The 12,943-nt window shown below is 34.2% G+C and overlaps 1 protein-coding gene across 3 annotated transcripts; it reads left to right on the top strand.

The window, feature by feature from the left end:
• Positions 1-302: 302 nt before the first annotated feature.
• On the top strand, positions 303-8,876 carry LOC107761631 (RNA-binding protein BRN1). 3 transcript variants are annotated; one of them, XM_075237809.1, is made up of 13 exons: positions 303-968; positions 1,114-1,196; positions 2,802-2,853; positions 3,059-3,184; positions 3,271-3,350; positions 4,375-4,551; positions 4,781-5,126; positions 5,928-6,071; positions 6,150-6,703; positions 6,918-7,066; positions 7,134-7,236; positions 7,989-8,128; positions 8,451-8,876. In XM_075237809.1, exons 1-9 carry the CDS (start codon positions 797-799, stop codon positions 6,275-6,277), a joined length of 1,308 nt encoding a protein of 435 aa, XP_075093910.1. In that variant the 5' UTR covers positions 303-796; the 3' UTR covers positions 6,278-6,703; positions 6,918-7,066; positions 7,134-7,236; positions 7,989-8,128; positions 8,451-8,876. The 3 variants fall into 3 exon arrangements, with proteins under 3 accessions (XP_075093910.1, XP_075093909.1, XP_016435359.1); XM_075237808.1 differs by having other exon boundaries at positions 8,448-8,876; XM_016579873.2 differs by having other exon boundaries at positions 6,150-7,066; positions 7,134-8,876.
• The last annotated feature ends 4,067 nt before the right edge of the window (positions 8,877-12,943 follow it).

Genomic DNA, 12,943 nt, shown 5'->3' with positions numbered 1-12,943 from the left:
AAATTGAATATTTTTGCACGTTACCCGGTTACTTGCCATTCCAAGGTAAACACAGTAATGCTGAATAGTGAAGTAGGCCCCTCTCATGGAATTATCCGTCTCTGAAAAAAGAAAAGAAAAGAAAAGAGAAAAACAACTGGAAACGTGGGACCAGACAGCAGACATTTTTAAACAAAAGGGGTAATTACGTAAATGGGAGTGCAAGCTGTTTCAGATCTTCATTAAACTATTCTTATATACTGTCTTTCTGTCGAATTTATGACAAACAATCATCGCCGACGTCTCCCCTCTGTCAACTGGCCGTGCCAAGTAGCAGCAATACTACAGTGGCAATCTTGTAATATACTACAAAAACCATGGCATTAAATGAAGCTAATAATACCAACAAAAAGATGTTTGATTATATCCATCTTTGCCATCTTTTAGAAATTCTCTAATTTTCTTATTGCCATGTCAAATCTCCGTAATTCCCCCCAAAACAGCGAAGAAAATTGAAAAAGTTCGGTGGTAATCTTGTAATAAACAAGATAAACCAAGGGTATTAAGGAAAACTCGAGAATATGAATTTAAAAATGGTGAAGATCTAATTTGCCATTTTGAAATTCCCTAATTGCCCGAAATCAGCGAAGACCCGGCGGAGAAGAAGAAAAATAGTCAGAAATTAAAGTGTTTAACAGAGAGAGAAAGTGAAAGAGAGAGATCGACACAGTTGTCGAAGACTTGTTAGAGAGAGAACGACAGTGCGTGTGCGTGTGTGTGTGTGTGTGTGAGAGAGAGAGAGAGAGCGGTGGCAGTAATGGCGGAGTCGCAGGAGGAACGGAAGCAGGAGAGCGAGGAGTGCGTGAAGTTGTTCGTAGGTCAAGTACCGAAGCACATGACGGAAGCACAACTCCTCGCAATGTTTCAAGAGTTTGCTATCGTTGACGAAGTCAACATCATCAAAGACAAGACTACCCGTGCTTCTCGAGGTTACCTCTACTTCTCCGCCCAATTTTTGGATCGCAAATGTGCAATTGCAGCAACATTTCTCTTTTTTTTTCATTCTTTTTTTATAGATTCGTACTCTCTAGATTCGTGTTTAACATTCTCAAAATCCTAACCTGTTGTTTTCAGGTTGTTGCTTCGTGATCTGTCCGTCGAGAGAAGAAGCGGATAAGGCTGTTAATGCATGTCACAATAAGAAGACGCTTCCCGGAGTCAGTTTTCTTCTATTTCCTAATTAATGAGTACATACATTGCGTTTTTTACTTCATTAATTGAAGATTTTTGAATAACTTGTAATTCACTTTTGATAATTAATTAAGTTACTTAATTAGTTAAGAAGATTCGTGTTGCTGTAATGCCATTGTTCATTAATTCACTGTAATTGATAATAAAGGACCTTCCTTAGCTAACTAAGAAGATTTATGTTTCTTGTAAATTGTAATGCTGTGGAATCTCTGCACTGTTCTGTAATTCTATGATTTTGATAATTAACTACCTCATTTTTCACGGCCTGTTGAATATATTTTCATTTTATGTACTAAGATTTTTACGCCTGCTGGTTTTGTGCTTCTTTAAGTCTTTTGTATAAAATATAGAGAGACGTGGAATGTTATTATATCTGACCGTTACTATATCTGACATGTAATTGAGAAATGGTCCGAAATATATGACCTGTAATTGTTGATTTAACAGTTTTGAGGTTGATAATGGCTATGAAATTCAACTGGCTGACTCTATATTTCAGAGGAATGTTATGGCATCTTCTATGTGTTTTTGACTTTCAACATGTAGAATGTAGGAAAGCAGATTGTTTTTTGAGGCTAAAGGCTTTCCCAGTTGGGAGTGGGCATTATCAAAGACTTGAATTCTGGGTTCAAGCTTCACTTCACTTCATTTGATATTTCCAAATAGTGGAAACTAGAAAGGACGGTGAGTGATCAGTCTTGACTGACTAAAGAAACTTACTCAGTATGTTAGTACAAGCAGAAAGGCAAAATCCGTAAGAGGGGAAATCTTCATTACATACTAAGTCTAAGTAGAGGACTCGAGAATTAAGCTGGCGACTTACTGAGAGTACAGTGGCAGCTGTAAGAACTTTTAGCAAATCATATCAGGAGAGAACCAAGAAGCGTATGGAGAAAGTTGCACGCCAGCTGGGGTGTTGGGCGGACAGTGCAGCTCCTGTGCGTTGTGCAAGTAAAAACAAAAAAGGCGAAGACTGGATATATTGATCCAATATGGGTCTTATGCTTTTCACCACTTCTCTGTTCCTTTCTGATTTTCGTCTAGGTGAAGAAGAACACTTTCAAAAAAGAGAAAAACAATAAATACTGACATCCCTCTCTAGAGTAATCTATTTCTTACTAAATGTCATAGTTTGTTGAATGAAATAGCAGTGAACCTATCCCAAAATAAAAAAGAAGAAATATGAAGTAGCAGCGATCACGGGGCTACCATAGAGTTACCCTTAAGAATCCAAGAGGAGTAGCAGAGATAGTAGAGGCGTTTGCATCATAGATTGGTCAAGAAACCGAATTTCTTCTAATGTCCTTTGGATCTTTATGGTTTCCCACAGTAACCTGACTATTAAACTGTATGCATGTCTTAACTTCATTTATATTCTAAATAAGCATTTGAACTCTTGCATATTATAGTGAAGTGATTAAGTTTCAATGCTGATCTTTGGACTGGGAGTAGATACCAGTACACGTTAAGCTTATTAAGTTTATTTATGTCTGCAGTTCTTTTATATCAGCATCACATGTTTGCTTGTATTTCTTGTTAATAAGTCGTGTTGCTCTCTGTTTCCAATTCAGGCTTCTAGTCCGTTGCAAGTGAAGTATGCTGATGGCGAGTTGGAAAGACTAGGTCTACTATAATTTAAATTCTCTTGTTATCATAGTTGTTCCAACTTCTTTTCATTGTTTTTTGTCCGCTTTTTATCTTAAGATCTGCTCCTGCTATTGTCATCCTTTTTGTTTTTGTGATACTAACTAGACTATTTTCTCTCATGTTTTCTTTTTCTTCTTTTCTTTTGTTCTTTAACTTAACCTGAAATTAACCTGAAATCCAGAGCACAAGCTTTTTGTTGGTATGCTTCCAAAGAATGTTTCTGATCCTGAAGTATCTGCCTTGTTCTCTCAATATGGAGTCATTAAAGATTTGCAGATTCTCAGAGGTTCTCAGCAAACTAGTAAAGGTATACCTGGTATTATCTCTCTAAAGTTTAATGGTTTTCTGAGGGAGAAAATAGTTCATCTCCTAAAAATATCTTCTTTCTTGAAGGATGTGCTTTTCTGAAGTACGAGAAAAAAGAGCAAGCAGTTGCAGCAATAGAGGCTCTCAATGGAAAGCATAAAATGGAGGTTTGCATCAATCTGCAAGTATTTTGACTGCTGAAACGGAGTTCTTGAAATTGATTTTTAAGTTTGCATAGTGGCCATATGTATAACGTTTGTGCATAAAAGGAATAGGATTTCATAAGTTGCAGTGATTTTAGAGTGGGTGTTCCTTAAGCAGTCGATCTGGTGATAGTCTTTTCTCTGGAGCTGTATAATTTGTTAGACATTCAGGATGGAGTAACCTTTTTGTACATTTGTCCTGTTAGTTCTCTAAGTACTCCTTGCAGGAATAGCATCTGTCATCATGAAAGCAGCATATGTTTTGGATTTAGATTGGGGTCATCTGTCAGTCAGCATGTGGTCTATTTATGTGAATGGCTTATTTTGCTGCCATTTGCTGTTCAGAGGAATTCAAAACATTATCTGGTGATTTTTTTCTAAGCCATTTTGACATGGCATTCATGTGTGGGGTTGTTATGTCTTTGAGGCTCTTGACTGAATTATTGAGATGCTAGATTGCAACTGTTTATTCTAATTTATCTCATACTTGGAGAATGATATCTAATAATTCATTTTGTTGAAAGATTATTTGCTGTAAAAGAAAACTTAAATATTCATGTTATGGGATTGACACTTGATTCCTTCAGAGAGCTCATTCATTTAGGGAATTTTTAATTCGCATCAACTGTCGAAAGTGCTTGTTACTGCTATGCTATTTGATTTGCATATACACTCTTGTCTGGACTCTGTCCCTGGAAGTTGAATACTTGATTAGAAGTTTATTGGAGTTGAGAGCAAGTGATGACCTGGATCGGTCAGCATTTCTGTTGCAATTTGCCAACAACTTTACTATGAGAATTTAGTTTGTCTGGAAAAGGATGCCAAAGTTGTTTAAGTGGATTAGTTATCTTTTCATTAAGAGGATTTCTGCATCTTAATTCTTAACTGAATTCTTTTATCAAGTTTTGATGTGATGTTAAGTTTCACTTATTCATGACTTCCATTTGCTGGAGATATTGTTATCAAATTAGTCACACTTTTTTTCCAGGGTTCCACTGTCCCTCTGGTAGTCAAATGGGCAGATACAGAAAAGGAAAGGCAAGCCAGGAGGGCTCAGAAAGCTCTATCTCAGGCTTCTAATGCTTCCGACTCTAGACAGCATCCTTCTTTGTTTGGAGCTTTACCAATGGGTTACATGCCACCATACAATGGCTACGGTTATCAGGTTGGTTGACTTGTATTCACCAGTAAATTTGGTTATCAAGCTTAATGCCTTGTTATTTTGCTCTGAATATGATGTGGATTGGCTTCCTCAATTCCATCATTTATTACATTTCTCGATGTGAATTGGCACGATCCTTTCCCTTAATTCCATCATCTATTACTTTTCTTTGTCATTCTGGTTTTGCTAATCAATTTAAAGGTCAATGCAAGTTAATATGCTCACTTTGCAGACTCCTGGGGCGTATGGACTCATGCAGTATCGCCTACCATCGGTGCAGAATCAGCCCACATTTCAGAATATAGTTCCACCAATAAACCAAGCAAGTGCTCTACGTGGAGGTGCACCTGATCTTTCACCTGGAATTAGCCCGAGAAATTATGCCATGTCACCTGGAAGTTATGTTGGATCTGCTTACCCAGCTGTTCCAGGGCTTCAGTATCCCATGCCATATCCTGGAGCCGTTATGAATACCAGACCACCAAGTGGTTCTCCCGGCTCGATGCCCCCTAGTACTGCAAACAGTCATTCTGCAGCATCTTCAAGTGTCAATTCAAGTACAGGGGGTCAGGTTGAAGGTTGTTGAACCTTTACTTTGCGATGCGTTTAGCTCTACAAATTCTCTAGCTTATCAGGTACAGTCCCTAACCTAGGGGCTGTTAGGGCATTCTGCTGAATATGGCTGCTTGCGTATCTTTTGGCTAATTATCTTGTGGAACATGTTCCACATCATTGATAATTAGCGGAGTGCTGGTTGGTGATTTAGTACTTTTATTGCAAGGAAAGAACCTAATAGTAAATAGTAGTAGAGAAATCAGTCATGTATATATGACACCAAGTTTTCTTTTTAGGCCTTTCTGTGACTGGTATTGATGATAGTAGAATCTATTATCTTTGATTTTACTTATTTATATAGGATCCCATGAATGCATTTGATCTCTATCCAATGACATCTAATACAGTTTTCTTTCCTTTTTCTGCTCCCTCTGTTCCATTTTAAGTAACAATCTTTCCTTTTTAGTTATTTCAAAAAGAATTGATACGTTTCTGTGTTTGGAAGCATTTAACTTTAAATTTCCCACTTACCTTTAATCACTTGCTTTTATAACCACATAAATGTCATGGCATGTTTAATACCACAAGTTTCAACGATCTATGTTTCTTTCTTAAACTCCGTTCTAGCCAAACACCGCACATAAAATGAATCGGAGGGAACTCGAATTAAACATTGCACAAGTTTGTAAATTTGTCGTTTGTACCACTTTATGTGATTGAGTGGTAGAGATGTCACTTGAATTGCTTAAACATTACTTGCCAGTGATAGTTGAATATGTAGAAATTAAACCACATTTATTAAAACTTAATTTTTTTGTTTACAGGTCCACCTGGTGCTAATCTATTTATTTATCATATTCCTCAAGAATTTGGTGATCAAGATCTTGCAAATTCGTTTCAGCCGTTTGGTAGGGTCTTGAGTGCCAAGGTTTTTGTTGACAAAGCTACTGGTGTTAGCAAATGTTTTGGTAGGGACCTTGAGATGCTAGGTTACTGTCAATCAAAATTAGTGTTCTCGCTATTTAGCTTACGACTTCATTCTGCAGGATTTGTAAGTTATGACTCTCCAGCAGCCGCGCAAACTGCAATCAATATGATGAATGGTTGCCAATTAGGTAGTAAGAAGTTGAAGGTTCAGCTTAAAAGGGACAACAAACAGAATAAACATTATTGATATAAAAGGTGAGGTACGGAAGGATCCTTCGCATGAAATCATCACACGCAAGCTACTTGGGAGTTACTGTATTGGCAGCAATTGCCGATCAGATTTGAAAGTTGAGCAGCAACATGGCAACTCAATGCAAATTGTAGTTCCCTTATGGGTTAAAGTCCCACACTTGTAATTCTTGATTAATTCTTCTGCCACTGTAATTTGTAATTTGTGTAACATGGAGTAACATTTAGATATTGATTATTTTATTGATTCTTCTTAATCGACATGATTGTCATTAAGTGATTGAATGGTTATTTTTTTTTATTTTTTTTTGCAATTTCTGTTTCTGTGGTCAAAAGTAACTTCTCCGTCTTCCTTTTGTTTTTAATGGAGGAAAAATGGAATGACACATGTTCCTGGGACCTGAGCATTCTTACTGTCGCTCAGGTTTGTTCATTTCCTTTGCAATGATGTTGTGAAGTAAAACAAAGTTGAAGTGTATCTTTATAATACTACATCAATGGGAGGGTTTTTCTGTTTCCTTACTGAAAGCCAGGTGCTTTGTGATCAAATCATTGCTATGGTTATTTGGTAGCTATATTGCTGTTTAATTGGCAAGAGCTTTTCATTCTCATCTTTTTCTCTTGTTTGTTCATTTCAGGAAGTTGGGTGTTACTTTTGTGGTGCTTTTCGCCTTGTATGAAGGAAAGTATTTACATTGCCCATCTCGTTGCTGGTGGACACTTTTTTTCCATGGAGACTAATGGGAAAATGTAGCTGGTTTTTGGCTTGACATTTTCTGTACAGAAGGTAAATTCTATTTCTCAATTCTCAGCATGGTTACATTATTATTAAGCTGGGCCTTTTAATCCTGTAGGTGCAACTACGAAGAGCACCGGACATGGTTTAATCCCTTGGAGGGTCCAGAGAAAAGAATTTGGAAAGTTTCTTTTAACTTTTTCATGCGACAAAACCTTGAGGTTGTCTATTCACATTATATTCTTCAGCTTCGATGGGTGTTATAATCTTTTTCCCTAATACTTAAATACTAATGTTTACTGCGGGGTTGGGATTGGTGGTCCCCCTCCTGTGTATCTAGTTATGGGTTTTCTTTAGAAAATGTTTTCTGCAATATATAATGTTTTTCTGCTGTTTATGTAATTTAGCAGAACCTGCTATACCTGATTGTTTTAATTGCTGGATTGGCCTCTTCTGTGGAGACTCCACGAGGTGCAGCGCAGCCCCTGTAATATGACGCTGCATTGCTGCGTTATACTAAAATAAAACAAGGGTAACTGCATTGGGCGGTCAAGTAGTCTGCTCTCTGTTATCAAAGATATACTCGATCTTGTCCTGAGCCTTGCGCTATTTCTTTTATGTTTTGCTGCAAATAAATGCTAAGATGACTTTTTGCTGCAAATAAATGCTAAGATGACTTGTCCTTTATTTTTATTTTTTCGGAGAGGGTTTGGTGGGGAAAGAAAGTAGAGATTATTGTTTCAGTTTGAAAATTGTTATAAACAATTGGCCATGTCAGTACTGTGCTTTCTTTACTAATGCTCAGTGTTATGTAATCCAATTTGCAGCCTCGGCTTCTTGGTTTAATTTGCTATCCCATTGTCTTGCTTTAACATGTATAGCCTGTTATCATGATCTAATTTGAATTTGGTACATTCTGGGTACTTCTGTGAATTGTTTATATAAAATATTCAATTTTTGTTGCTCCAAGCAGGTTAGATTTTGAATGGCAGATTCGCAGAGGTAGTATGACGCGCACACCATGAGTTTGAATCCTGTAACACCAAGTAAAAGGAGAATGGAGTGGACCCATCATTGAGTTCCGAAGCTAAACCAAGCGAATGCAAACTCTTGGTAAGCTTCAAATAATTATATAGGCCCATGGTAGAGGAAAAACCATCCCTTCCCATCTTTTATTGCACAAGCTACCCCCATACTGCTGTCCCCCTCATCCCCACCCACACCCAACACACACACACAAAAAAAAAATGAAGTTAATGGATGTGAAATGTCATTGTTGCATCAATTTCGTGTCCATAAGTTCAAAGTTAGTATGTTTACACTTGTTGTCTTCTGTGGAGATGCAGATATTGTATTTAGAGTCTGTGAGTTTAGAGTTTGCATTAAAAGATATTTTTATATAAAAAGAATATGTAATTCGTGTAAAAAATAGTAGGTTTGGCCTGCTCAACTTGGTCTGCCCAAGAAGATTCTATGTACATCCGTAACGCTGTTGAGTCACGGAATCATATTGGGCAAATGATTTGTCTTTATCTATGGGGAATTGGTTTTCTAGAAGAAAGATTAGATGAATGATTAGTCTAATTCTGCGGTATGAAGATGAAGTGTCCCTCACGAATTGAGTTTAGGAGGGCAATCCTTGGTGTAATGGAGTTGCACGTTTTAATCTTACAATTTGGATAAGCGTAGGATTGGTCTCTTTTTATTTAGTGGGCTCATTTTAGCATCAATCTCATGAGGCAAGTGGTCCAGGGTTGGTCTTCAAATGCCTTTTCCAGTCTCCTGTTGCCGCCTCCTCCAGAATATATATCGTTTTGGACGGCAAATCTTATTATCAAAAAGTCAAAATGTTTGAATTTGCACCGCATGACGTGGTAATATTTATTAACCAAAGATTAACATTATAATCCAATATTTAGTTAGGTGAATTTGAAGTTCAACAGTTTAAGCAGGTCGGTTAGCTTTGCTTTGAGTTTAAGTTTTATTCACTGTCTACACTAAAAATGTTTATACGATACTGGTGCTAGTGTACGTGCTTTGCGCGTGTACCCATATTAATGAGTATAAACTTTTTTTTTAAAATTTAGGTAGTTATATAAAATTATAAAATAAAAGTTAAAAAGAATTTTTTTTAAAATAATAGATATTTTTATATTTAGCTAGCTCAATAGATGAAGAAATCATGTCCAATGGAAGTTTTCAAATACGTTATTGTGATCTATAAGAACTTATGTGGAAATATTATATGAAATTATTGTTATTTATGTGACTAATACTAAAACAAAATGCGAAAATATGTTTTTCATGATATCATAAATTGAAAATTGAATCTTTTGGTCTTTTAGAATTTGAGAATGAAAAGATTGGCTATGGACCTCCTAGATATTAATAATGAAAATGTAAAATTCTAAAGATCGACTAATGTTGAATTAATATTTTGCGACAAATAACATAATATATGAAGAATATAGGGAATTGTCCTTCGTCGGAATAAATTCAAAAAGAAAGAATAACAATAATAATAAAGGACAACTCATTTAGAATACATATTTTAAAAGAAAATAATTAATGACAATTCATTAAGAATACATTTGTACTTAGAATTAAAGATCGCAAAATTTTGAATATCACTTAAATATTATTAAAAATATATTTTGAGTTACAAAATAAAAATTAAGAAAAATAATTTAAGTTTCTAAAAAATATTTATCTTATTTAACTGACTCGGTATAAAGTACATAAGTTTTCGGTGAATTGTAGGCCTCTAGCCAATAAAAATATCACGGAAATACTTTAAAATGATACTACAAAGATTCTACCAAAAAATATACTACCATCGAATAAAATCACAATTCGGGCTCTCAGCTTTTTTGTTGTTCCTTTTTTCTCCCGAAATTAACTTTTCATTTGCTATAATATATTGTTAAAAGATAAGAATAACATTAATTGTACAATTTAATTTGTTTCCAAATAGGATAGATTTGTAGTTAAGGTTTTAATTAATTTTAAACAAAATATTAGGATTTCTTTATGTCCACGTTGTGCAGGTTTTTTATACTTTATAAATATTACTTGGTAAATAAATTTTTTTTACTTATCAATAAAAATAATAATTTTAAGAAAAAAAAGTTAAAGAATAAATATCTTCCACCACCTATCCATCACGTTATTTCCAATAGCTAAAAAGTTGGAATTTGTTTTTGTAAGGTTTTAATTAATTTTAAACAAAATATTAGGATTTCTTTATGTCCACGTTGTGCAGGTTTTTTATACTTTATAAATATTACTTGGTAAATAAATTTTTTTTACTTATCAATAAAAATAATAATTTTAAGAAAAAAAAGTTAAAGAATAAATATCTTCCACCACCTATCCATCACGTTATTTCCAATAGCTAAAAAGTTGGAATTTGATTTTGTAAGGTTTTAATTAATTTTAAACAAAATATTAAGATTTCTTACCTAGTTCGATAAGGAAAAATGTAGTTGATTTTATTGTCCTAGATTTAAATTACAATTTTGTTCAATATAATATATATTTTTAAAGGGTAAAAAAGACGAACAACATTTCGGTAAATGCTTTCGTGCTTTTAATATAGTATAAATATAGAACATTCAATCGCAGAGGTGTTTATACAAACCAAGGTTAATCGCTTGGAAAATGCACTTAAGCTTGACTCAAATAACTTTTGCAAGGTAAAAGTGAAATAAAATTATTGATTTAATTTCTTTTAGCATGGTGATAAATTTAGAATCAAGATATTCATAGTATCTCCACTGTTGCTCAGCTTGTGCTTTTTATATTTTAGTGAATAGACTGTGGGTACGTCACATAAACAATCAAATCAACTTTATGTGTGCAGTATTAGTAGTAGATAAGACTTAGTGTAAATAAATAAGAAAAAAGTAATTGTCAAATTCAAAAGGGAAAAAGGAGAGTTGGAATGTAATTTATCAAGTATTTGTACTCTGCGTCAATTTGATGAAAATTCTCTACTCTCTCTGGTCCACAATAAATGACCAATTTGTCTTGACACATCTATTAAGAAAATATAAAATTTTAGACAAAAATAGTTAGTGTGACTAAATTATCCTTAATTAAATGTTGCAACATAGTTAATGTGAGGAATACAAGATTTTTTAGGGATACGTATATAAGGATAATTTTGAAAAAATAAATTAAATTTTTTCTTGATTATATAAATGGACACTTATTTTGAATCAAAATAAAAAGACAAATTAGTCACTTATTGTGGACCGGACCGAAGAGAGTAATTCTTATCTTCTTTACAGGAATTAGAATCTTGACTGTTGATAAAAACTTTATTGCACTTAACCATTAAGCAGTCAATGTTCTTTGTCTCTAGTTTCTTTCTTCTTCTTTTTTTCTTTTGCTTAGAGCGGGAGAAATGGCTTTAGAATAATTGAATAGAATGCCGCATACATTGAGGGAAGTGTACGGTTAGTCATTAATTAGAGATGTCTTTATTTTTTAGCCACTATTTAAAATATATTTACTTTTTAGTCAGTGCTTAATAATTTTTTACCTGCCCGGACAAAAATACCTCTGTGTTAATATTAAGGACATCATGTCCTTAACTTCATAAATACTGTGTAAATATTAAGGACAAAGTGTCTTGTATTTGCATATTCCGTTGTTAAACTTTAGGACATCATGTCCTTAACTTCATATGTTCAGTGTAAATATTAAGGACACGACGTCCTTAACTTCATGTGTGCAGTGTAAATGTTAAGGACATAATGTCCTTAACTTGTATTTGCACCTTTTGTTGTTAAACTTTAGGATCTCATGTCCTTAACTTCATATGTATAGTGTAAATATTAAGGACATAGTGTCCTTAACTTTATGAGTGTTGTGTAAATATTAAGGGCATGATGTCCTTAACTTCATATGTGTAGTGTAAATGTTAAGGACACGGCGTCCTTAACTTTATGTGTGCAGTGTAAATGTTAAGGACACTATGTCCTTAATATTTACACAACACTCATGAAGAAAGGGTAACAATGTCTTTTCGTATTAATTTTAATAGAGCAGTGGCTATTTGTACTCAACATTAAAAATACTGAATAAAAACTAAACATCATGTTAAAAAGTGGTTATCCCACGCCATTTCTTCGCATACAGTTACTAATAGATGTCAGCTTAGACAACGGGAACAAAAGTTTGAAATTGTTAGGTAAAACAACTTCCTCTCTTTTTTACATTTTCTAAAAATCATTTTCAGCTATTGCAAATTGATTGACATTATTATAATTTTAATATTGTGTGCATCATGCAGCAGGTAAACTCAAGAGCTTCGGGATATTATTGTCTCTGGTTTTGGTGGGTGAGAGGTGGCTATAAAATCCTCTCTTGTCGTTACAGATGAAATAGCTCAGAAATGATAATACATGGTCCAATATAAAGTGGAAAAATTGTGTTCGTAATAAAGAAGAAAATTAGAACAAACATCTACCATAGCTAATAGAATATTTTATATCCAAGAAGTCAAGATTGATGGCATCATCTGACCTTAAGTTAAACTTAAACACAACGCTTTTGGGGTTATAAAATCAACTAAGGAGAATTCAAGTCAATTATTCACTTTTTCAACTGATGTGTCTCCTTAGTGTTCTAAATTCATTTAATGCATGTGTTGATCATGGACTATGCATAATCAATTCATATAATCTCAATCTACCTACATATATCACAATTAGAATTGATAGTCGTGTGTTTTGTGCTTAAATTTCAATCTAATCACCAAATTAAAACTAATTTAAATGCAAAAATATAACCATTGAGAGCATTTTCAGATTTCAATCTCCTTTTTAGAAACTGTGGAAACGAGCAATAGAGTACCATTATGCCTAAAGAAATTCGAATGTCAATTAGTTTTACTTTGGAATACTTACTTTACTATTTTGT

This window comes from Nicotiana tabacum, chromosome 19, assembly GCF_000715075.1.
Source record: "Nicotiana tabacum cultivar K326 chromosome 19, ASM71507v2, whole genome shotgun sequence".
Taxonomy (NCBI): Eukaryota; Viridiplantae; Streptophyta; class Magnoliopsida; order Solanales; family Solanaceae; genus Nicotiana; species Nicotiana tabacum.
This window is presented reverse-complemented; position numbering and strand designations above follow the sequence as displayed.